Source organism: Hakea prostrata, chromosome 1 (genome assembly GCF_041222555.1).
Source record: "Hakea prostrata isolate BN-2017 chromosome 1, UWA_Hpros_2, whole genome shotgun sequence".
Lineage (NCBI taxonomy): Eukaryota > Viridiplantae > Streptophyta > Magnoliopsida > Proteales > Proteaceae > Hakea > Hakea prostrata.
The window spans coordinates 10,857,179-10,881,402 of NC_142600.1; the positions used below are offsets into that span (position 1 = coordinate 10,857,179).

At 37.5% G+C, this 24,224-nt stretch overlaps 3 protein-coding genes across 9 annotated transcripts; 1 reads left to right on the forward strand and 2 right to left on the reverse strand.

Moving 5' to 3' along the window:
* Positions 1 to 516: 516 nt before the first annotated feature.
* Positions 517 to 4,090, reverse strand: LOC149027423 (uncharacterized). Its single transcript, XM_089162492.1, has one exon. The coding sequence runs from the start codon at positions 3,122 to 3,124 to the stop codon at positions 1,781 to 1,783; it is 1,344 nt and encodes a 447-aa protein (XP_089018618.1). The 5' UTR covers positions 3,125 to 4,090; the 3' UTR covers positions 517 to 1,780.
* A 1,238-nt stretch (positions 4,091 to 5,328) lies between these two features.
* LOC149027424 (Plastid-lipid associated protein PAP / fibrillin family protein) lies at positions 5,329 to 16,257 on the forward strand. Of its 7 annotated transcripts, XM_089162500.1 has the most exons (10): positions 5,329 to 5,698; positions 8,245 to 8,292; positions 8,700 to 8,990; positions 9,096 to 9,211; positions 9,304 to 9,426; positions 10,515 to 10,613; positions 10,733 to 10,777; positions 11,113 to 11,186; positions 11,263 to 11,339; positions 13,854 to 14,930. In XM_089162500.1, the coding sequence occupies exons 3-10, from the start codon at positions 8,705 to 8,707 to the stop codon at positions 14,066 to 14,068; spliced, it is 1,035 nt and encodes a 344-aa protein (XP_089018626.1). In that variant the 5' UTR covers positions 5,329 to 5,698; positions 8,245 to 8,292; positions 8,700 to 8,704; the 3' UTR covers positions 14,069 to 14,930. The 7 variants fall into 7 exon arrangements, 6 of the variants coding, with proteins under 6 accessions (XP_089018626.1, XP_089018643.1, XP_089018629.1 ...); XM_089162517.1 differs by lacking the exon at positions 13,854 to 14,930 and having other exon boundaries at positions 5,589 to 5,681; positions 11,263 to 13,508; XR_016174551.1 differs by lacking the exons at positions 5,329 to 5,698; positions 8,245 to 8,292; positions 13,854 to 14,930 and adding exons at positions 14,949 to 15,138; positions 15,241 to 15,316 and having other exon boundaries at positions 8,451 to 8,990.
* A 301-nt stretch (positions 16,258 to 16,558) lies between these two features.
* On the reverse strand, positions 16,559 to 21,708 carry FBP (Inositol monophosphatase family protein). The gene is made up of 12 exons (XM_089162524.1): positions 21,279 to 21,708; positions 20,729 to 20,776; positions 20,546 to 20,620; positions 20,391 to 20,452; positions 20,226 to 20,292; positions 19,989 to 20,102; positions 19,623 to 19,709; positions 19,263 to 19,333; positions 19,077 to 19,142; positions 17,518 to 17,604; positions 17,340 to 17,415; positions 16,559 to 16,876 (listed from the first exon to the last, which is right to left on the reverse strand). The coding sequence occupies exons 1-12, from the start codon at positions 21,435 to 21,437 to the stop codon at positions 16,763 to 16,765; spliced, it is 1,026 nt and encodes a 341-aa protein (XP_089018650.1). The 5' UTR covers positions 21,438 to 21,708; the 3' UTR covers positions 16,559 to 16,762.
* Positions 21,709 to 24,224: the final 2,516 nt, after the last annotated feature.

The following is a 24,224-nucleotide window of genomic DNA, read 5'->3' on the forward strand; positions in this document are numbered from 1 at the left end:
ATGAATGGGACTTCCACCTCATGAACATGCAAACTGACTGATATTAATTGCCTGACAGTAGGATGAAACACCAATCTATTGTTGTAACATCATAGATTTCTCCTTTACAATATACTGTCTTCCAGGTTGGCACATCAGCATCCAGGAAAACAGTGCCTTTTCCCTGGTCAAGTCATGACCAACTGAAAAAGAATGGATTTATAACTTTAAAAAAGAAATGTCCTACCCAAAAACAGAGAACTCACCGAATCTCAGAAATATCCCAGTTTTTTGGAAAACTGAGACAGGACCATATATGAAATGAGAGAAATGCAGCATCTCAGGTAGAGATTTCAGAGGTCTTGTCTTGGTCATCTGAATGAGAAACCATGGTCTTCGGACACTTATATGCCATAAACCAGGACAAACTTATTTATGCCTAATATTGTTTTAAGTAAATATTTTTAACTTGCCATTTCATTTACTTAAGATATTATCTATAAATAAGTGAATAACCCCCCCCCCCCCCCCCCCACTTTTAGAGGGTATTTGTTTATTAATGACAAAGGGCTGAAGAGAGAGCCAAACAAGGATCTTTCGCGCACCCTGCAAAATCATGACTGCTTTCAGTTCCAGTACATAGACCAATACACAATGACAGTAAATGTAAATAGACTCCAAGAGACATTAGAGAAGCATGAGTTATCAAGCTTGCATAACCACCAACTGAGCCTCCAACATTTATTCCAGTAATTAAATATTAAATTTGACCAATGGATGAATACACAAGCATACGTTTCATGCTTAAAATCAACAAGTAAAAAGCTACTTAATTTATATTAACCAATTTGGAAAATATGTATTTCACTTTAAATTAGGGTTAGCTTAGCAAACAAGATAGGATGAATCAAAATAAATTTTGCATCAAGAACTTTGTTTAATATAAATTACTAGGAGGGCTCTAGAAAGTCACCTAAACAGAAGCAAAGAAACCGAATATGTAAAATTGTAAATACAAACAAATTAAGGATGATCATATCCTATTTGTAATGTATCCAAAATGAATATCTTGAGTAAATGAAATAACAAATATAAAACCATTTTCTAAATGCTGCTAGGAGTCTAGGACATAAATAAGTGTCTATCTTGGTCTCACACTAAGTCAAACAGCTAATGCAAATTGAATTTAGGAAATCTGACTGCAATTGTGTTTAATACCCAAAATAAGTAGTATACCAGATTTTCATGTCCATACTAGGTCAAAACTCCATAGGGAAAAAAATGCAACAACCTGCTGAAATGTTAGTCCAACTAGGTTTGTTGTCTGACTAATTTCAGGTTTGAAAGTGAGTTCTCGAGCCATGGTCCTACCATGTCCAATTCTTTCCCATAGGTTCTGTAGCTCTCTAATCATTTCCCAAGTTACGTATTAAGTAATAGAAAAAGGAAGGAAAATCAAATAACAGTCTGTTACGTAGAGACTAAAAAAATTTGGTAAAAACCTTCCTAAGCTCTAACAAATTTATTCATCCAGCAATAATGCACTAAATTCACCAATTGAATAATTAACTAACAGAGACTTCTTCACATTAGAAAACACATTTAGATACCAACACGCTAGCATCTACAATCAGAATGTGCTCCACCAAGACCGAGAGTACACAAGAGTGCAGGACTTATCAAATGCACATGGGAAGCAAAAGGGGTTTGAAATAAGCATTAATCAAACATATTATCGGTCAAATCAACAACTGATCACTTGCACTAAAGAAACACCAAGTATTATTGCAGTTCAGGCTATTTAGGTATAATCAATTTCAAACTCCTTGCGTTTCAATTCTAATGCCATACGCTCATTTTGAAGCTTCATCCTCTCATTTTCCATTCGCAGCTTATCCAGCTCCCTGTCTTTCTTTCTGCTAAATCTCTGCCACTTGAACCTCTGCTTCTCCAGTTCCAACATCTGAACCTGAATTTGTAACTTCTCCTCTTCCAACTGAAGGAGGCGAGATTGCATCCCCTGCTTCTGTAACCAAGCTGCTTTGGATCCTTCAGGGAACACTTTATCAACATCAGCAGGGAGAATTTGCATATGAGATGGGTAACTTTTGTTACAATCCTGAGAACTCGCGAGGTTCCCAAAATTGATGTCTTCAAGAACCTGTCCAAGTTTCATCCTCTTTGCAATTGATCCCGGAACCCCGAATGCTCCCCCACCATCCCGGTGTAAGGCATGATTCTCCTCTGATTCATAATCACAATCATCAGATTCTGCATCATGATCTTCTTCATCAGCATCATCTTGTGAAGGCCTCTTACTGTCACGAGTGTCATGAACATCCCTACTCCTGAGCGCTAACTGCAAGGATCGCTGCAGCGCTGGATCAGCTGGGAGGTGCAGCCGGTTCCCATTGTGATAAGAACACATCTCTTCATAGAACAGATGCTTCGAACTCAAAATCTTCCTAACGTCCTCCTTTGTTTTTTCAGAGAGGTCCATCATGTCCAACAGTGTAGGGTCTGCAACAACCTGGCAAGAAGTTCCTCTCCCAAGGACATCCGTGAGCCTTTTGTATCTTTTGTTCAAGTCATTGAACTTGTCTTCACATTGCTGAGGCGAGACAAAACATCCTCTCTCAGCCATGACCTTTGAGACTGATTTCCACTTACCTTTCTTCTGTAGGATTGAAAATTTCCTTCTCCCCCCACTGCTGCATTCAGAGGCAGCATCCTCACCTATGTAAGAAACAGCAGTTATAAGGAGCCTCACCATTGAATCTGTCCACTTCATGCGCTGCCATGGTACCCCCTTTTTCCCTTTCCCAGCATTGTTATGACCATCATTACCATCTTCATTTAAGCTTGTCTCATCTTCATCACTTGTTGAATTCTTTACCTTATCACCCTTATTATAATCCAAAAGGTTGATGGGCTGCTCACATTCATGCATATTTCCTACCGTAAAGGGGAAGACATCATGGATAGCAGGACGGACCATACAGCCCTGGTTAGGATGGGATTGCTGCTGCTGAGAGCCGTGTGGGTGTTGTTGATTTTGGTGATGAACATGCATCGATCCCCGCAAGTCCACAACCCCATAAGGGGCACCTGGAATCATGTTTCCCGCTGATAAATTACCTTCCATTGATTTTTACTGAAAGGCAATTCCCCTCAAAATATGATTCCGTAACAGAAATTCTTGACCACAAAGCATGTATTCAGCGAAATTGAAAGGCAAGTCGATTAGACTTTTTCTTATTTAAAGCTTCTACTGTCCTTCTAAATATTTTCACAACAGTCCGTCCCACGAGATCTTCTACTTTTGATTCATGAAAACCAACAATCCAGAAAAATCACCACATATCGATTAGAAAATCTCACCAAATCCTTAGTCTTTAATTCCAGACGCTTAAAAGGAACATCAGAATAATCAACTAATCCACCAAACAATACTTTTTTTTTTTTTTCCACCAACCCAAAAATCTTTCCTCCGCCCTTCAAAAGCAGTCTCAGATAGCCAAAGAGAAAGAGAAACAAATTGCGAAAACTAACCTGAGGATTGGGAACTAAAACACAAAAATCAAAGAGACCCCGCTTATTCAAATTACATGAATAAGCAAAGCAAAGCAAATCAACTTATCTGGGGTTAGCGTGAAGTACCCAAAAATCTGGCATTTGAGCTGAATCCCGTTCCGGTGTCAAAAGAAACTACCACAGTAGTGCCACTAATTCAAGTCCGCGATTTTGTCGAACATCCCCATCTCTCCACAGCGTAACGTCACAGCAGCGAGATAGACGATGCTTAGAAAATTAAACAAGATTGTTCTTCGGAAAAGCGAGATTGACGATGCTTAGTTGCCAGATACAATGAACGACCAAATCCTAGGGCCCATTCTTGACGTTATATATATATATATATATATATATACACGAATATACTTAAATACGTTACAGACTCTCGAGCTAATAAAATATTTAGAAAAGACAGTAAGGCTTAGAAAGGGCTTAACAACAAGATTAATGGCTGTAGACCTGCAAGTAAAGCAGATCCGAGCTTGACGAAGGGCACCTGAATTTTTGATTGTTGAGACTTGAGGGCAGGTCTCAACTCTCAAATTCGTGCTTCTAAATTAGAGTGAGGTTGCCACTGGCGCTGCAAGCTCGGCTAGGCTAGCGCGAAGCTGTCCTAAGTGGGCCGAAGTCGAGCCCTTTGTCCATGGGCTTAGAATTTAATTCGTTGTATTGACCCAAAAAAATTTATAAAAAAAACAATATTTAATTCGTTGTGGACGAGGTCTCGGTCGAAGACCAGCCCACTGTACATGCATCGCGGCCAGCATGTCTGTCCTTATAAGAAGGAAACCAAAAAAACAAAACAAAATTTGTCGATTCCTTCTTCGTTTGTTTTATATGCTTCCACGTAAGCCCACACGAAATACGTGGTGAGAAAACATCTTTATGTATAAATTGATGGGTGGTGAAGAAGAAAAAGAAAAGAACAAGTGAGGTTTTTTTTTTTTTTTTTTTTTTTTTTGGCATACAGAACAAGTGAGGTTTATTGGCTTGAAATTGCAAGAAGAAGATGAAGGGATGCACGATGGAAGAGATGAGAATGAATACAAGAATAAGGGTGGTTTCAAATATCAAGTGGTGGTGGCGTGGTTACCTAATGGAGTGAAGGGTAAGAAAAGAAGAGCCAACTTCAAATTTATCTCATTCATAGGAGTTTCTAAATCAGCTCAGAAGGCTTCCAATGGAGTTTATTTTCATGACAGTGTTGATAGGAAAAATGAGCTAATGTGATATAGATAATCTTCATTTCAGCCAAGTAATATGCTACGATGGTTTACCCACTTTTTTGAACGTGATAAAGCTAAATTTTGATACATTTTACATTGAAGATTCGTATAGAGATGGTATTGGTGCTATTATTCAATACTCTAAAGGGGTGATTAATTATGTTTTTTATTATAGAATCAAATGTAGTTCTACTCCAAGTGCAAAGGTTATTGCACTCAGGTAGGATCACTTCATACCATGAAGTGGGAAATTAAAGACACTATTGTCGAGTCAAAGGTTGCCCAAAAAAAAAATTAAAAATTATTATTCTAAGTTTTTTTTTTTTTTTGTGAAGATATTCTAAGTTTCTGACTTCTAACTTGGAAGCTTCTTTTTTAAATGAATTATCTCCATAGTTGAAAAATAGAAAAGAAAAGAAGAAAAAAAACCAAAGTTCATTTTATTCATTTATTTGTTTTGGATAAAATATTTATTTTATTTTTTTTAAGGACTTTTTATATATAAGGATAAAAATATTACATATGCCGCCGGTAGGAGTTGAATCAAAACCTCTTCTCGGAAAAGTTAGGTTCCTAACCATCCTACTCCTCCCATTACTTATTTTAATTTAAACATTGGTAGCAGTTGCCAATCGCGTAATTATTCAAAAAATTTCCCGTTTTGGAATTCGTTATCAGAAAAGTGTTACCAACAATCGCAGAATAACAAGAGCGAACGGAAGGGGAAAAGTAGCTGTCAGATTTCTATGAAACGAGGCGGTCTTATTCCTACCAGAGTGATAAGTGCCGTGAAACTCAAATTATAATTGAACAGCTTGTCTGCAACTTCTGGGAAAAAATTTCCTGAACTTCCGTCTTTCTCCCGCTGGACTGTTCTTGGCCTATTGGAGACGCAAGGACCAGGTTCTCACTCTTACTGTGTAAGCAAGTCGACTTTCTTATTTGGTACAGGCAACGCGATCTTTCATCTGAAATTTTCCAACCCCAACCCCAAACCCTACAACTCCAAAGTGGTTTCTTTTGATTTTTTTCTTCTTTTTCCAGTTGATTGTCCAAATTAACCTCGAAGGAGTTGGTATTGGATTTAAGCACAATATGTATTTGCTTTTACCTTTGAATGCGTTCATATACTTTGTTGATCTGTTATTGACAGTGGGGGATATTTTTGGAAAGTTTTAACAGCTTTGTTGTGTTGTTTGGCTCTTTCTAGTTTTGTCTGGAGAAAAATAAGATTCTCTTGGGTTATCGAAATCTGTTGAGTCACACTAGACTGCTAATAAGGGTTCCTCTTGTGAGGTGACAGTGAAGAATTTAGTTTGAAATGATAGTTGGAAGTATAAATTCTGGGGTGCCCCATAAAATTTCAAAGTAGAGCTTATTGTGAGATGAGAGTTATCGTATTTACGCAGAAGAAGTGCACCATAAATGATAGTTGGAAGTATAAATTCTGGAGTGCCCCATAAAATTTCAAAGTAGAGCTTATTGTGAGATGAGAGTCATCGTATTTACCTAGAAGAAGTGCACCATTTCCCCTATATGATCTGAACCAGTTTAATATATAAAACCTTGAGGGATGGCCATCGGAAGAATATGAACTGATACAGGAATCAATTAAATTCCTTTTTGTGCAGATAGATATGATCATAAAGTAGACCAGTAAACGGGTTTTCAGTTTCAAATTTCAAATGTGTACGATGGATGGATTTCAGTGGAGAAGGCAGAAATAGATTCATGTAGAAAATTCCTCTTTCCTTTTTTTACTTCTCTTAGCTTACACGTTATCTTTTCTTTGATTCAGTAAGTGAAGTTATATTATGTATTTATGTGATAATATCTTTGCATTTGCATGTGTGATAAGACTTCTTGTTATTGTATACTTTTTTTCTGCACTCAGATCCTCTTCATATATCTGGACTTCAATTGATTGAGGAAACATAGATAAATGTTTATGTGGAACCAAGATTATGATGTTCATCTTATCTATCATGGAACTATTTCCTCCATGTTGGTAAATCTTACAATGCCGTGATGTTGAGGAGGAGAGATGCTAACTCAGACCCCCCTCCCAAAAAAAGAAAAGAAAAGGATCTATCCCCAACCAAAAAATCCGTATTAGATGGTTAAATCCTTTATAGGTATCTGAGGCTACCCATATTCATTATGGTGCTGAATTATGGTAGTCAATCCATCCAGCCGCTTGATATTATCTGTCATCAAAGTAACCAATCTCACAGATTTATCTATATAAAAGCAATGAAAACAGTACCTTCAATACTAAAAGCTATATACTATAATCTGAGCTAGATCCCTGTGCTAAACGGAGTTCACTTTTCTTGAAAGACCATCATTTCTGTCTGGTGAGTTAGGCTTGCTTCCTTGGGTTTCCAGTATACAGCAAGGATCGGAGTGTTTTGGAATTTTTTTCCTCAATATTCATTCACATTATCAAACATAAAATTGTTGCAGTAACACCATTATTTACAAATCAGTTGCAGTTTGTAATCCTACTGGTCTGAATGCACCAAAGGCATTTGAAGTACTGGATTTATTGTCAATTGGAAACCAGTTGCTCTGACATTATTGTACAACCATATTGTAATTTGTGATCCTAATGGTCTGAGTGCAGTAGAGGTGTTTGAAGTATTTGATGTAATGTCTATTAGATACTGTTTTTGCCTTACTCATGGATGCTTGCCTAATTCTTGATCACCCTAGAAGTTAAAGGTGTTGAAGCCCAATTCCTACCATGAATCATTTTGGTCAGTCTGATTTCATTCTATGAAAATTGAAGGGGAGGGTCAACCTTATCCCTGCTTTTAACAAAGAGGTTGTTTCCATACCTGAACCAGTGAGCACTTGGTCACAATGGAGCAACCTTGCCATTGCACCAAGGCCCAGCCTCAGAAAAGCTAAATTATATAGTAAACTCATCATACAAGGGAGTGGCTCACTTATTTTGGATAAATTGCATGGCCCATTAGAGTATATATTGGGGCTGGGATGAGATTTAACAGTATTGGTGGCTCCATGGAATAGGCAGCTGAATCCTACTGAGAGTTTCAGATTGTCAGGATTTCCATGTACCCGACCTATAGTGGTTTCAGTTGTTGCTTGTCAAAATGGTCCATAACAGGAAAGAGTGGAGTCAATTTGGATTCCTTATCTTGTGGAAGGAGTTTGAGCGAGTTAGTTTAATTTTTGCCTTTGTACTGATGATTCAGAGGGCTTTGAAGTTAGATTGACACAAGGGTCAGTATGTCATGGATCCTGTTCAATAATATGGGTGGATTTGAAATGGTTTTCTGAAAGATAATTTTATCTTTCCATCTGCTAAATGCCATGCCTCATCAAGTAGGATAAGATGACTAGTTCTGAGTTCTGGTTTTGGAAGCATTGGAGTCACTGATTAACCGGTTGTGAATAATGGAATGTATGTGTCTGATTTACATTATTTTATGCTTTGCAGGATCTGCTGAAGAAATCACAGCAGCTTTCAAGTTTCAGCTGTGGAGAGGTATCTCAGACAGCACTCTTTTCTCTGTCATGTTTTGTAAAATGTTGCTTGATGTCTGCTATATATGAAGGAAAACGTTTCTCTCTCTCTCTCTCTCTCTCTCTCTCTCTCTCTCTCTCTCTCTCTCTCTCTCTCTCTCTCTCTCTCTCTCTCTCTCTCTCTCTCTCTCTCTCTCTCTTTCTTTCTTTTGGCTGAAAACACTGTAGTAGCGCCTTGAACTGATTAGGAAGCAGAACCAGCCTGTCCGTAAGTTAACTTTCCTGGATCTCAAGTTTGGAGTGATTCGCTTGTTATTCCGGTTTTGGTCCTGACCCACATTCAGACTGGAACCACAAACACTCAGAATCAGACCACTTTTCACTGCTACCTTTTTTCCTGATAAGTAGCACTTACCATGTCTGTTAAAGGATTCATGGCTGCAAAAGTAGTGCAACTGCCATCACTTTGTTGCCGCGTGCTGCCTGCAACACCCATTGGCATTAAGATGATCCAAACTAACAGAGCAGTCCCAGCCAGTAATTTAAGGACCAAGAGCTCTGGGATTGGAGAGTTCCCTTCTGGGCTCAGACCCAGCCGTTCCATTAAAGCTGCAGAACAAGGTCCTAGTTTAGTTAGTGAAGAGCAGGGGACACAAGAAACATCAGGAGCTTACAATATGGTGTCCCAGATAAAAGCAGATCTGAAGCAAGCAATCGAGGGTATGTATCTTTACTTTTCTGATCTGAAATTTTCATACTGTACTGTGTTTTAATGAATACTGAAAGTGGGCTTAGTTGAAATGGATTGATTATACATGTCTGAAGGCACCAATAGAGGAATTTTTGGAGTCCCGTCTGCAAAGAAATCTGAGATTTCAGTTCTGGTGGAGCTCCTTGAGTCTCAGAATCCAACTCTTAATCCTACTCAACATCTTGACAAGGTAATCAATGTTGCCATGCTATAATTTATACTGGAACTGCTAAGCATGTAAGTGGAGTTGCGTGTTAATTGTTATTTTTGAGCTGTTGGTAGGTGGGCGGATGTTGGAAGCTTGTCTACAGTACAATTTCTATTCTGGGTTCTAAGAGAACCAAGCTAGGCTTGAGGGACTTCATCAGTTTGGATGATTTCTTCCAGACCATTTATCCTGCTCAGGTGGGTCCACGTGAGTCATTGTCTCTTGATTATGTTTTAGTTACTCCAAATTTTCCTTCACCAATAGTCGAAAGAGAATCTATTCAGCCATGAGATCTAACCCTCTAATTCAACCAATAAAGGAGAAGAAAAAAGATGGAATTATTTTGTCAATAACTGTGTATCTACTTGATTAATTTGGACCCTTTTTTTTCCTGGTTTGAAGCTTATCTTCTTCACATGAGCCAATACACCCTATCCACACCCACACACTCTCTAGTGACCAGATGCTTTGTTGCAAATTGTTGTTACCACTTCATGCGGTCCAGAGTACTTTATCCTTTTGATTCTTTTTACAAGTGGTTCCAACTGTTTAGTGAAAGTGGTGGAAGTAGGGTGACCATGCATCATGGCCCACATTATTTGTGCCATGAGTGGCACATTATTTATAAAGTATTATCTGTATACATGTGACCAGTCCCACCTTGTGGATTATTCATGTGACTCAAATGTTTTGAGGCACTTCAAAATTTTAGCACAGATTTGGAGATTCTTGAATAGGTAAAACCTGAAAACTGTTGCTGAATCCACAACTTGAAAACTAAAACATCTTAGTCAGATGAAAAAAAAAAATTAAAATTAAAATCCAGGCTAATAATTTGCTCACCTAACAGTATGGACGCATTTGAACAGTTCTTTGGGTAGTCTTAACGACCAGCATATCTGTGAATGTTTTAGCTTAACTGCAGCCCTATTTTCTCCATGAGTAAAATTTGGAATACGCTGAAATTTTGTTGGTAACTTGGGACTCCTAAAACCTAGCTTTCCACCAAATTTGAGCTTTATATGAACAGCCACATAGGTGATATAAGTGGTGTGTGCTGCCATAACTAGCAATATTACTTTTGGTACCCCTTGCTCTTCCTGTTACTCTAGTTTTTCACTTCTGATCATGTATAACTGCTAAAAAAAGGGGGAAATTTGTGGGCTTGTCCCGAAAAAATTAATTGAATAAGTTAAATAGCATAGCACAAGAAGTCAACAATGCATTGAATGGCTTCCATCACAGCCACTTTTAGAAATTCACCCTTTGCTTTTCCAAATTGCAGTGCAAAGCAGTTAACACTGTTGAGTTCAGCCTTCGGGGATTAAATGTGCTTAAAGGACAATTAACTATCGAAGCTTCCTTCAAAGTTGCATCGGAAACAGTTCAGGCTCTCATTTAGCTTCTTTCTCAAAGAATTAGACTCCTTTATGCATAACTCTTTTAATCAACTTGTCATCTCTGTGTAATCTGTCCATTGTTTTGTAATTGACTCCACCACAGAGGGTTGACATCAAGTACGAGAATTCAATTATCACTCCAGATCAGGTAGGTTGAGGATTTATTTAGGTTGTGTTCTAGTGTGGCCTCAAATAGAGCTTATTGGAAAGCAAGGATCAATGTAGCTGACCCCATTTAGTTGGGATAACTTGGGTTGTTGTGTATGGTATGCATTCTTGGAATAGTTTTGGGTCTAGAAAATGTTAAATTTTGAATTCTTCTCTATTTTCTCACTTCCAGAATCTATTTCAAGAATGCACACCAGACAGAGCCTTGTATTACAATTAGTAATATTAAATTATTTATCTGCTGCTGGCATAGAAAAACATTCACAACTTTAAACCTGTTGCTGACTGAAGTTTTTGTGTGGAGACCTAAAACAGTTGATGAGCATTTTCCGCAAGAACTATGACCTTCTGCTCAGTATCTTCAATCCGGAAGGTTGGCTGGAGATTTCGTATCCTTAATTTTGGTTTCAGGCTCTTTATTTGGTATTGAAGGATTACATATGATCTTTAACTCAAGGTTCTAAGATATGTCGATGAATCCATGAGGATTGGTAGAGATGATAAAGGCAATGTTTTCATACTGGAAAGATCAGAAAGAGAAGGTAATCCCCAACTTCTCAGATGAATCCTTTTGGGTTTTTTTTCTTCAAACTTTTAATTTTAATCATTTGATCCAACATCCAGATTATTGCTGTATACAATGTTTCAGAATTTTTTAAATTAAGGGAATTTAGTTTTTGCTCTTCATATTAGGAATTGGACCATCCAGGTTTTGTCTTTTCCCTTCAAAGTGGAAAAATTCATCACCCATTGGTGACTTAAGAGGAAAACTATATTTGACCTTCGTTGACAAGGCTTTGGTGGCAAGGAAAATTAAAGAGAACTAAAGTCTTTCAAAGATAAAAAGGGAAAAGTTTTTAATTATTACATAATTAAAACATATATAAATTACTTAATTAATATATTTGAGGAAAATTTATTTAGACATCCCAATATATATGTATATTTTTTCCATAATGCATAGAACATGCAAAATTGGCAAACATCGTCTTTTCTGTTAGAACGACCATTGGATACAGGCCAAAATCATTATACCTTTCCATCATCCACTCCGGCCACTCCTTTCTCGTCTACTCCAACCCTAAACCCAACCTTAGCATTCTGTTCCATCCTTCCCTCCTCATCGTTGCAATCTCTACTCCATCAATTTATCTCCTCCACCACTATCTTTCCTCCCATATCCTAATTATGACTCTGATGCTTCCAAAAACAAATGGTGAATGATGTATTACCTTGCATTGCTGTTCAAGCTGCATTTATACAGCAAAGCTCAAAATGCTGAGATTTTCCAAAGCAGGAAACAGATAATAATATATTCCAAGCATCAGGAATCCATGTAGACAAAGAACTAGGAAGAACTTGAGTGTAAAACCAGATGCAAGTCTTTATATTCAGATCAATGGAAAACTAAGATGAGATGATAGAAACCAGGTCATAGCCAAATCCAGGAAAAATGCAAATTTCTTGACAGCTAGAAGAAGAAGAAGAAGAAGAATTAACTTACTGCCTCTTACAATTCAAGGAAAGCATTAAAAGAGAGAGAAACCCTAATTTCATAGGGAAAGATTGATATGGGAATTATCTCAGATGTAAAAGAACAATTGGTTAGGCAAAAATCAACTTAAATGCTTTGGTTTGGTACTAAAACTACTCACCTGGTTCCTAAATTAAGCTGGAAGGTAGCATTATGAAGAAGTAGAAGTTAACCAAATATAACTATAAGTAACAAAAACCAGACCAACCAGAATCTGTGGAATACTTCCAATCACTTCTCACTAAATGTATCATATAAAAGAAACTGGATGAGATGAAAGCAGGGGGAAAATTTATAGGGAAGTTCTGCCAAATATAGCTATAAGACAAAAGCAAGCCGACAAGTAAAACCCCATCCCTTTGTTATCTTTGCTACATTTTGCACAGAAGAACCATCTCAACCCCCAACCCACTCCTGCCAGAAACTGAAAGGGCCTTGGATAAGAAGATAATATCAAGAAGTTGGAGAAGAAAATGGAATTATTCAAGTACTTGGATTTTGGAGTAGTCATAAAATCCTTTGGGAAGCTAACAGAACATTGAAGAGAGAATTCAAGAGTCAACAACTAGAGAGAGTGACACAAAGGCCAAGCCATCCACTACCAGTCTCTCAAGAGTCAACAACAATGACAGTCAAGTCATTCTTCTTTTACTTTTAGATACTCCCTCCTTTTGTTTTTTGTTTTTTGTTTCTTTTTTTTTTTCTTTTTTTTCATGTAACAATGCCTAGCCTTCCTATTTGATGAATAGCCTCAGCCTCGAAAAAGAAGAAACCCTTAAATTCTCTTCAACTTTCCAACTTCTGAAGTGGAGGTGTGGTGATAGGAAAAATTGAAAAAATAGTTGCAGAGCTATGTTCTTTCAGACAGAAATATTAAAAGCCTGGTTTTTGTTTTCTACCATAGAACTATCAACTGTTACAAGCATTTCTTGTCTTGCGGCTTATGATACAAGCTGTTTAAAATTAAGTTTGAGTTGGACACTAATGGGGTTGCTTATATAATGGAACATAATTTAAGTAGTCTGAATATGTTCTATTTGTTCTAAGGAAATGTTTTGGTAATTTATTCTCTCTTCCTACTGTCAATCTGCCATCTCCTATGCTTTGTTACTAGTGGTGGGTTTCTTTTCTATTGTTGGGAGGTTGATTTTTCCTTTTCTCCTCTATTTCCCATTTGAATCAGGATCCTTTACCTGATGCCCCTACACCATATATTCAAGAGGACATGTCCACCTCTGAACATTGACACGATGGACCTCCTGAATGTGTGGTAGCTGAGGGTCAAGATAGTGTTATCTTAGAGGAATCCGACTCTTTCGTTTTCTTTAGTTAATGAAAGTTTTTTTTTTTTAATAACAAAGTTAATGAAAGTTGATCTGCCTAAATTAGGACCACGATAATAAATTAGTCGCCATCATTTGCATGCCTTATATGTATATCTTAAGCATCCTGAATATGTCCCTAATACACCATCCTGTTACACTAGTGTGAAGCATATAAAAAAGTCAACTCTCTGTATCAGGTGTGATGACCACTGTCACTACCAACTCCCGGATGAGAGGCCTTCAATCTAAACATGACTCGATATCTTTATGGTTACAAAATAATGAAAAACCTGGCAAGGTTCTCTTCTGTAAATTGCAGCACCCAAATTGTCAGAGTGAACTCCATAGTGCGAAGAATTTTCAGATTGAGAAGAAGAATTGGCAACATTGTGCTTCCACATCTCCACTGTAATGCATATGAAGCAATCCCGCCGCATTGGGTCTATATCGAGGGAAAATTCTAAGAAAAAATCACCACAAGACACACCTCGACCTGGTCAAATTGGTTCCAGCGACACGGTTCTTCGCCATCCCGCTTGTAATCATTCTCATCGTCCTTCACTTTGTCGTGCTGGTCAACTACTCTGATGAGATTTCTGGACTTGAGCAAGTCTAGAGATGGTAATTCTGGGCTGTTATGCCAGTTTTGGCCAAGTCTTATACCTCAAGTAGACCGAGGTCCAGGTTGGGCCTATGGTGGTTGATTTCGGTTCACCAACCCCTGGAGAGAGTGGAAATGTTGTGGCAAGATCCCTAGGCCAAGGGACTCCATTGGTGGGAGGCTCCTGGTATGATTGTCTTGGGATGCACCCTTCCCTGTGAAGGGAGCTTGACGAGGTTGAGGACCTTGCCTCCTATCCTGGGATTAATAGTGCAGGTGGTGGTATGACATTCCTTGCCTATCAAGAGATACATTGACCTTACCCCCCCAGTCTGTCTGCATGGTGCCATTCTGGCTTGTTTGTTGAGAGAATGGGTAAAGTCCTATCAACATTAGCATTAAATGTCTAATCAGTATTAGGCCTCATCTATCGAAATGGTAGTACCCTAGAAGCCACATGTCATCCCAGAGGAGATCTAGGACAATGGATGAGCCAACCACCATAAAGCACCATGTTCTACTATAAATACCTCTTATGTATTTTCTCAAGCATTCATGTTTATCATCTTTTAAATTTTTTAAGCCCCACTCTCAGTCTCTCTAGACAATATTATTCCTGAATTTGACTTAAGCTTTTAGGATGGTTACGTGGCCTGAAAAGTGGTCCACATTTACTCTCTTTCGGGAACAGGTTTTTGAGCCAACCAGTGGAATCAACCACCGTTCAGGGTCAGATTTGAGCGCAACATGTGCAGATCACCACTTTTTTGGCGCTTGGTCATTTGAGGAGACACAGGAGGTGGTTAAATGAGATTAACGACTGGCTTGGATACTTGGGAAACTTGGGGTTTTCGGCATTTGAGGTCTCTCCGCTTGCTCTTGTAGGGCGATCTGCATAAGCTCATCTTTCATCTCGCTGGACATTTTGAATAGGTATCTTTCTGCATGTTCTCTGACTTCTCTCTACCTTTTCCCTTATTCAGATCTAATGGGTATAAATCATCTACGAAGGGAATGTACGCATTTTACCAGAGGGAGAGCGAAGAGGTTCTGCGCAGGGAAATGTGAGGTCCTTGCTTCCTAATGAGGGAACATGAATTTTCACCAGCCGGAGAAAAGTATGCAACGTGGGCACTCCCATGAGAGAGTCTCTGTAGATGGTTTGATTGGAATTGATGGATGCGGATCCGCTGGAAAAGTATTCCAACCTAGCAGTCATATAGGGCAATTCAGTCCCACAAGAACACAAATTTCCTTTTCCGGCAGTTGCTGCGGGCTCAGGTCTAGCATCGTCACGTTTGTCTGGAAGTCACGAGTTGGTTTGGTTTAAGAACAGCTTCAAAGTTGTGGTCAGGCTTACCTACATTTCTATTCATAAAAAAAAAAAAAAAAACAAAAAAACAGTGTATTTCATCCAACTTTTAAAAAAATAATAATAATAATAATAATAAAACAGTGTGTTTCATCTAACTTAAAAATCTGTTCAATATTTTATTTTTTAAAAAAATAAGTAATTTCTAAACAATTACCAGATCAATTAATATTAATGAGTCGTCAACATTCAAAAATTTAAAACCCATAAAAATAAATAAAAAACTTTAACCTTGACGTTAATCTATTCTAAACGTTTAGATATTTAAATTATATCAAGAAATAATTTTGCTAATATATATAAAGTAACCCACTCCTCCTAATGGTTACATCAAGCATATAAGGCACTCTTTATGCCTTCTTTCATCAATTTCAATATTAGGAATGGTGGTGTTCATTCTCTAGCCAGGAGCAGCGAGGCCATTTGATTGGCAACTAGTGCATTTTGTCCCGACTTTTCTTGATATTTTGAGCTTTGTAATTAGAATGTCCTCGAGCCAAGGATAAATATATGGGAGTCACAATGTTAAATTCTTAGATCAGAGAATGCCAAGGAGTTCTTCCATTACCTTTACCTTCTCTAGTTTTGATCCCTATTGTGTTGGCTCAGTTGCAAAGACCAACACCTCATTAGTAATAAGTCAGTTCAAATCTCCTTGAAACTAGGGCTTTCTCCCTAATTACCCCGTCTCAACTTCTCCTACATATACAAGCTACAGTTACCAAAAAAAATTCCCATTGCCTAAGTATGTATGGCTTCTAAGCAGTTCTGTTTTGATAGATCTTGGTGGCGCCTTCCACGTGTATGCTTTGTTGATAACTCGTTTATTACATCCAAACAAGTGATCTTCAGTTCTTTTGGGCAAAAATAAAATAAAATGTGGGGCTTCTGCACTAGTAAGTCATTTGGTAATTTTTCAGACAGAAAACGAAACCTGAACTCTGATCCTTCAATAAATTGTGTTGCAGTGTTCAGAACAGAGATCCTAGCCTATAATGAAGATTATGGATATAGATTTTTTTTTCTTCTTCTTCTTTTTGGTAATAGATTATAGCTATAGAATGGATATATGAAGAGAAATCAGAATAAACAACCAAATTACTTCAGTATTAAGAGGGGATGGGTTCGCAGATCTATGATTTCTTCTCTTCAGCAGCATAAAGCGCTTTGATTTCCTCAACATCATCGTAGCTCCCAAGGAATATGGGAGATCTCTCATGGATGTTCTTTGGTACCAAGTCAAGTGCCTGCCAATATGATCATCCGACTGAGTAAACACTATATGGTTAAGAGTTTTATAGTCAAAACAGAAGTCTCAAAATCTATATTACATGCACAAACACCAATCTAAGTGTCAAGAATATAGAAATAACAGCTACCAATGATGCTCTTATAGTTCAGTTTAGTCATTTATCTACATTTATTGGCAAATCTCATGATTCTCCTTTGAGAGAATTACAGACGTTGCAGTTGACAAGGGATATGCTGTCAGAGTTTTGGGTAAATCTTAATTTTCAGTAACAGGTCCAGTCATCTGAAGAGAGACATTTTATTTGATAGGTTCAAATATTTCTATATATCGAGTAGTAGGGTGCAAGAGTGGAAATGGTTTTTAACCATTGAAAATGGTAAAAAGGTTTGAGAAATATCACCAATGATGAGAGCAGTAAACAGATTCAGTATTAAAATCAAGGGATTTAGTCTATATACCCGTTGTTTGCCGGTAAATGCTTGACCGCCTGCTTTTTCCATCAGGAAAGACATTGGAAAGACTTCATAGAGGACACTGTTTAGTTGAAGTAAATCAATATCAGGCACAAATTAGCAGTGCAAGAATGGTTATGTATATACATCCTATTATAAACCTGTGAGTACTATCTAAACATACCGTAATTTTCCACTTGGGCTCTTCTTATCAGCAGGGTACAAAAAGATACCCCCATAAAGCAATGTGCGGTGGACATCAGCTACCATGCTGTTAAACATTGTAGCTTCATTAGAAACTCTGAACTTTTCTAAAGTTGAACATGTTACATAGGAAAACGAGAAGACTGAATTATCTAATGATTGTTGTGTAGGAAGAGAGTCAAGTTTAGCATATATTCACAAATTAGTGAAATCACTTCTACATACACTTAACTTCCATTTGGATTCTGCACTGACTGAAAATCTTGAATTTGCTTCTCTATAATGAATTTCTAAACATGCGTCTTTAGCAGGAGCAGAATCGGAACAAAATGAGATCATTTTCTTTCAACACTAGCTGCTGTATTCAGGCATACAGATTTTTTATGCAGATGTGAACCACTCTCGTGCATTTGAGGGAAACATAGTCCTCAATTGCAGAATCAATCTTTAAGTTGTGCCCAAGTTTCTTGGCAAATAGCCTTTTGTCAAGAAAAATATATATGCACTTTCTGATTTTTCTACTTACACAATTACACACATAGTATCTGACAAGATAAAAGTAACACAATGCAAAATAAACTGTTAAAATTCTCAACAATTAAAGAGATGAAACTCCCAGTGAGAAGACTAGGGCAGAAAAATGAGGGAAAAGTATGCTATGATATCAAAAGGAACCTAAATACCATCAAAATTCTCTTGGTAAGGTCTCTATAAATGTTCTGATACATAATAAAGTAGATTATGAAAATGAAAGGAACAAATTTTCACTGATAGGATGTAGAGACCAAAATATGGGTATCACCTAGCCTGTACTACTCAGTTGATTTTGAACTTTGGTAGATCTGGAAGCTAGATGTCCTAATATCATCAAAAAAGCAACCAGAAACTGAGAATTTTGGGAAAGCATTCTACATCAAAAACAAGGTCAGAGGTACCTAAATTTACATACAGAGGTGGAGAATTGATAGAATGCCTTTGAAGTGGTTAAGAATTACGGAACTAAGGACCTGGAAAGTTGATGTCCTCTAGCAGTCTCGAATACCAATTGGTCATTTTAAATGTTGGGATTTTGTTTCATGAAGAAAAGTGTGATATGTGACATGGCTAGAGGAGTATGCCACCCACTTGTTTATTCCTTCTAAGGATCTAGACACTTGAGGGACTGCCTATTTGTCCTTACTAAGTTGCTTAAGGTGTGGTGTGCCTTCTGAAGCAATCCTTTAGGGAAATGGGTGGATGTTACAAAATATCATCCCAACTGCAGTAAGCTATTTGGTAAAAGAGAGATTAAAATTCGAAGTTGATCCAAAGAAGTTGAAAAGTGATTCCCATGTCATCCAAGATCAAGGTTCAGCAGCTGAAATTTTATGATGTTTCTTGGATATCTCCATTTCACTTTGTCATCCCTTTTCTCCCCTTCTCAAGGGAAAAGGAATGATGAGACAATTAGCAGTTACTTTATCAGGTTGTTATTTCAAACATTGGATCCAATAAACATGTACAGCAACAACCAGAAATAGAGAGTGCACATCCAGTTACCTGCCAACATATCGAAGCGACTTCGGTGATGAACCATCTTTAGGGAACTTGCAGTTTTCCACATACCTGTGAATAAAATAGTAACGTAAACTACTAGTCTGCATAATAGCAGCATGATGAATAAAAATAAGTTTTACCCAAAAAAAGATGAATATAACTAAGTTGACTAATTACTTAAAAACATACTTTGCAGTTGTTCCATCCCAGTTCTTTGTATTTCCTTCATTTACTGAGTAGATTTTTCCTTTCTTTGGAATCTGCATAGGGGCAGTCACATCAAAATAAGAAGATACAAAGTAGACACAAACAACACCTGAAAAGAAAAGGCATGAACTTAATAGCATAACTGAAATCTAAAAATAAAAAGCCCCATGAGATTAAAAGCATTCAGTTCGATAAGAGGCTGTATGATTTCAGTCATTTGAACAGACTACGTTATGGGTCTTCCCTTTAAGGAATGGTGGATATTTAGAGGGGTTCTTGAACTAGTTGAAAAGGCTGAGGGAATTAAAATTAACATGTTTCAAGTGGAATGAAAATACTTACCTTGATGTCTGCATGGGTTAATATAAACTCCCCAAGAGAGGGATCAAGTGTGAAACCATTGACGCCACTACCAGTACTCAGCACAAGCTGCAGCATAATAAGATACAGGATGAAGACAAATTGTCACCAAAGACTGTAAAAGCATTGCTATGAAGGCTGCAGATCTCATGAAACAGTAGTCCTTCTAACAGAACCAGATTAGGGACAATAGATCCATTCAAAAACAAATAAAGAGAAAACCCCTACTGAAAAGAGAGGAGAAAAAGATATTTCAAGCTCTGTTCAGCTCAGTGTAATACAGAAAACAGGAACTCTTGAAAGCAATTGTAAGAGGAAATAAACCCAATAGAGGTCGATTATATGTACCATGCAAGAGCTTCCATACATGCAGTAGCCGGCTGCTATCATATTATTTCCAGATTGCAAGACATCCTCCAACGTTGGTTTACCTTTCTCTTTGATCATATAAATCCCAAATATCTAGTTCAAAAGAGGAGAATAGAAACTCAATGCAATCACAATGAACATGAGAAAAACTTTGAAAAAAGTAAACCTTCAACATTTTTTAGAAGGAATAACATGATCTAGGATAGAAGGTCATACGGTTCCAATGGAAACACCACAGTCGATGTTAGATGATCCATCCAGCGGATCAAAAACAACGATGTACCTGCAATATTTGCAAAAATCTAATACTTCTATTAGTAAAAGTCCATCATTCAGTATCTAACACAGCAACTTGAAAAAATAGAGAGCATCAGCAGACACCTTCCACGGGATGATGGTTCCACAAATATTGCCTCCTCATCTTCTTCAGAAACAAGTATACACTGCCATAGAAGGTTCAAAACTTTTAAAATAAAATAAAAAAAGCACCAAACTTGTCTGAATCAAATAGGTTTACCAAACGAAGAACAACTTACAGTACGACCACTGCTTGTTAAAGCCTTGATGAAAACTTCATTTGAGAGCACATCCAGTTTCTTTTGCTCTTCACCCTGGAACCAAGGCATAGCATTTGTGAAGAAAATGGAAATACAAGCATCATCAAGGTATGAGCATACATGGAGAAGTAGTTAATAAATCATAATCCAAAGAAAACTTGCCTGAACGTTGGTCTCTCCCGCAAGTCCGATAAGTTTAGCGAGACCAGCCTACACAAGTTAACACCTCCATGTAAGAAAAGACAATAGCAAATTGACAGGAAATGAGTAAGTGACACAGTTCTTCTACCCTGCCTCTGTCCTGTTCTTATGGGTTAATGCTCAAAAATGATCTCCTCACAAATTCTGACATCTTTAATTTATTCACCACTGCCAACCTTGCCAAAAGAATTCCATTTTGAAGAGATTCTCCAGAAGAAGAATCAAATCGGAGAAGACCTGAACTCTCTCAGTTCAAGCATCGTCCATTTCAGTCGGCTCAGTTTAAGACTTAATAGGGCGGGCAAGGTTAGAAAATTTCCGTTACCCTGATGCGCAAATGCTGACCGTAATCTCGATTTAACGAGATTCCATCCCCCACCCCCCATGAATCAGAGTTACGGTTGTATCATAAGTTACAGGCTTGGAATTTGGAAAAGAGAAGTCAAGAATTCGGAACCAATTCTATCAATTACGATAAAAATGAAGTCGAAAACTGAAAAACAAGAGAGACCTTGTTGACGGCGGAGCAGACGAATTTGCAACCGAGGACAATGTGACTGAGCAAAATAGTGAAATCACCACGCGACTCTGGGTACTTGGACTGCTCGTTAAGAACGAAACGAGTGATGGTCATCAAATCCGTTTGAGAAGCTTCTGCTGCGTGATCCATGGCGATATCTTATGCTTTCAATCAATCTACGCAATCAAAATTTTGAATTTGAAGTCGTAAATCCAGTGTCCAGAACAGAGATAAAACGGAAGAGAAGGTGGAGAGATGGAAATAGGGTTGGGTAGGGTTGATCTTCGAAAAGCCAAAAAGAGAATGAGGGAGGTCCTCACTTCGAGGAACCTGGTACCTGTGAGGTGATCATATAACGACTGAGCTGATGTGTGCGTAAGAAAGAGTACACAAACAGAAAAACAAAGAAAAGCAAAGAAAAGAAAAGAAAAGAACAGAAAACCGAAAAAAGCGAGTGAAGAAGGAAGAAGATAGGGCTATCTGATGTCAGTGGAAGTTGTTACTGACACGTGTTGGTTCGACGGTGACCGAGTTCACTCGTGATCGTCACTTAGGATAACCTCGCAATCCTTTCCGGCATCGTCTGCTCCAATTGCTTCCTCTTTCTATTGGTGTCTTCTTCGTTTTTATTTTGTTTTATTTTTTTCTTTTTTCTAATTCTTCTTTTTAAGTGAAAGTCTTATCCTGTCTGAACGAAATGCCGGATTTTCAAATTTATTTTTAGTGGGAAAGAAAGATTTCAAAGCAAGAATGCGTGGTCAATAATTCTACGGACACAATATAGATATATAACATTTATGAGGAGAAGGTTTTCCCGCTAAACAAGGTCCACCACACCGCATTAGCTATTTCAAGGTTTTTCTTGATAAAAATAGTCAATTAAAGTTTCAAGTAACAACTAGTAATATCAATATCTCTTAAGTTAAAAGGTCGGATTTACCAACGGAGTTGGTCTAGGTGGTAAGCAATTTGGTCCGCTTAAGTAAGGTTTTGGTATCAAAATCTTCTGGATGCAAAAAATTCTCGCTGGAAGACTCACCCACCACACGACCCTCGAACACCTGATTAGTCGGGGCAAAGCCTTGAAAACCGGGTTGGCAAATCATAAAAAAAAAAAAGGTCGGATTTGAGTTCTCTGAATTTCTCTTCAATTAGATGAAAATTGAAATTAGCATGCCAACCCTTTCTATTCTTTTTTATTTTGAAATGTTTGCTATGTAAATTTTAAGCTTTTCTTAAGCATATGAATATAGTTAATGCCTCTAAAACTACCTAAGATTTGGGATCTTGTATGACCACTCACAAAATTTTGAGATTGAAAAGATAATATAATTGTTAAAATTACATTATTGACCTAGACATGACAAACCCAGCCCAGACTTCAGCAACTCATTTTCTTTTCTTTTCTTTTTTTTTTTTTTTTTTTTTTGTTCACAAGATAAAAAGGGTTTTATTCAAAGAGTTCACTCATGGCTACCCAACTAATTCATGCTTCACTTGATATCTACAAGGTTCTACCTAAATAAATAACTTGACATCAACAGGGCTAGTAATAGATTAATATGCTAGCTAATATATGAGTCATCATCAGATTTCTATTATAAAAAATAATCAAAAGTCCAAGCATTTGCATCATGACCCCTAAATTAAGCATATCTTTACGCAAAAATTGTGGGTTGTGGACTCTGCTTTGCTTATTCTTTCATTTTCGGTGGAACCCTTTGCTTTTTCAATAGAATACAACTTGTATATCAGAATAAGAATGAGAAAATTTATTGGTAGAAAACTTGCAATTCGCCCCAACCAACCCTAATGTAGTAAAATTTCTACTTCTTTCCTATGATAGGATTTATTCTGTGGCAACCATTCTGTGCCAAAATTTCCACTTCAGCACAAAATCCACTTTTTATGCTTCTGTGCTGAAGTGGGCAAATTTGGCACAGAATTTGTAGTAAAACCTTGTATGGTTGGACACAGATGGGCACATTTATCTGGCCCATCTTGGCACAGAATCTTGTATGTATATATATGACTTATATATATATATATGCTGATTCAATTCATACACAGGTGGTCACATACATCAAGTGAGATTATAATGTTTTCAAGTGATTAGTCTCTTTTTCTAATTTGCACAGATGCCGGAACATGCAAGGCTTACTTGTCGGTCCAGAAGCCGATGGTTGGGCTAAACCCACCTCAACCACAACATGCTAATCGCCAATTTCCGAATAATGCCCCTCCTTATGATAGAAACCCGCAATCAGTGGAGGGCAATCTCGCATAAAAGCACAACCAAAAAGCTCTGCGTCAAACTTCAGCCCACAACTCTAAACCTTTGTTGGCCGCGGGGCAACAGCCTACTTAAGTGTTTGGAAACAGATATTAAGGTGAATAATATTTGATAGAGCAGACCAACTTCTCTATATTGAGAGAGAGTGACAGTGGGGGAGGAAAGAGTAACTAACACAATGAAGCTCTTCCATTCCTCATTTTCATACACATTGGTAGGTAATACATGTTTTAAAAAACTTGAACTACAAGTATATACAGTTAAGGGATTTTTACATTTGTTAAACTGTCTAGAGCCTAAAGTCAATGTGAAACAGAAATATTAAGTATTGAATTAGGAGAGAAAGCTGATGACTCAAAGTATTTTTCCAGAAAGCTCACATAACATAATCTCTGCTATACCCTTTTTCCATCTCCATGTTCCCATGGAAGCTACAAGCACCCAAAAGAGTCCTCCAAACATCACATTAACAATCTCTATGGGTATCTGCATCAATGTTCTCTACATCTTCTAACCATTTTACTGTAAAACACAATTCCTTCATAACCAAACCTCCATGGCTGCAAGCATTCAGAAAATGTTCTCAAGTCATTTATCTTGAAAATTTTAGAACAGAAAATAATTCAGGTTCTAATCCTCTTTGC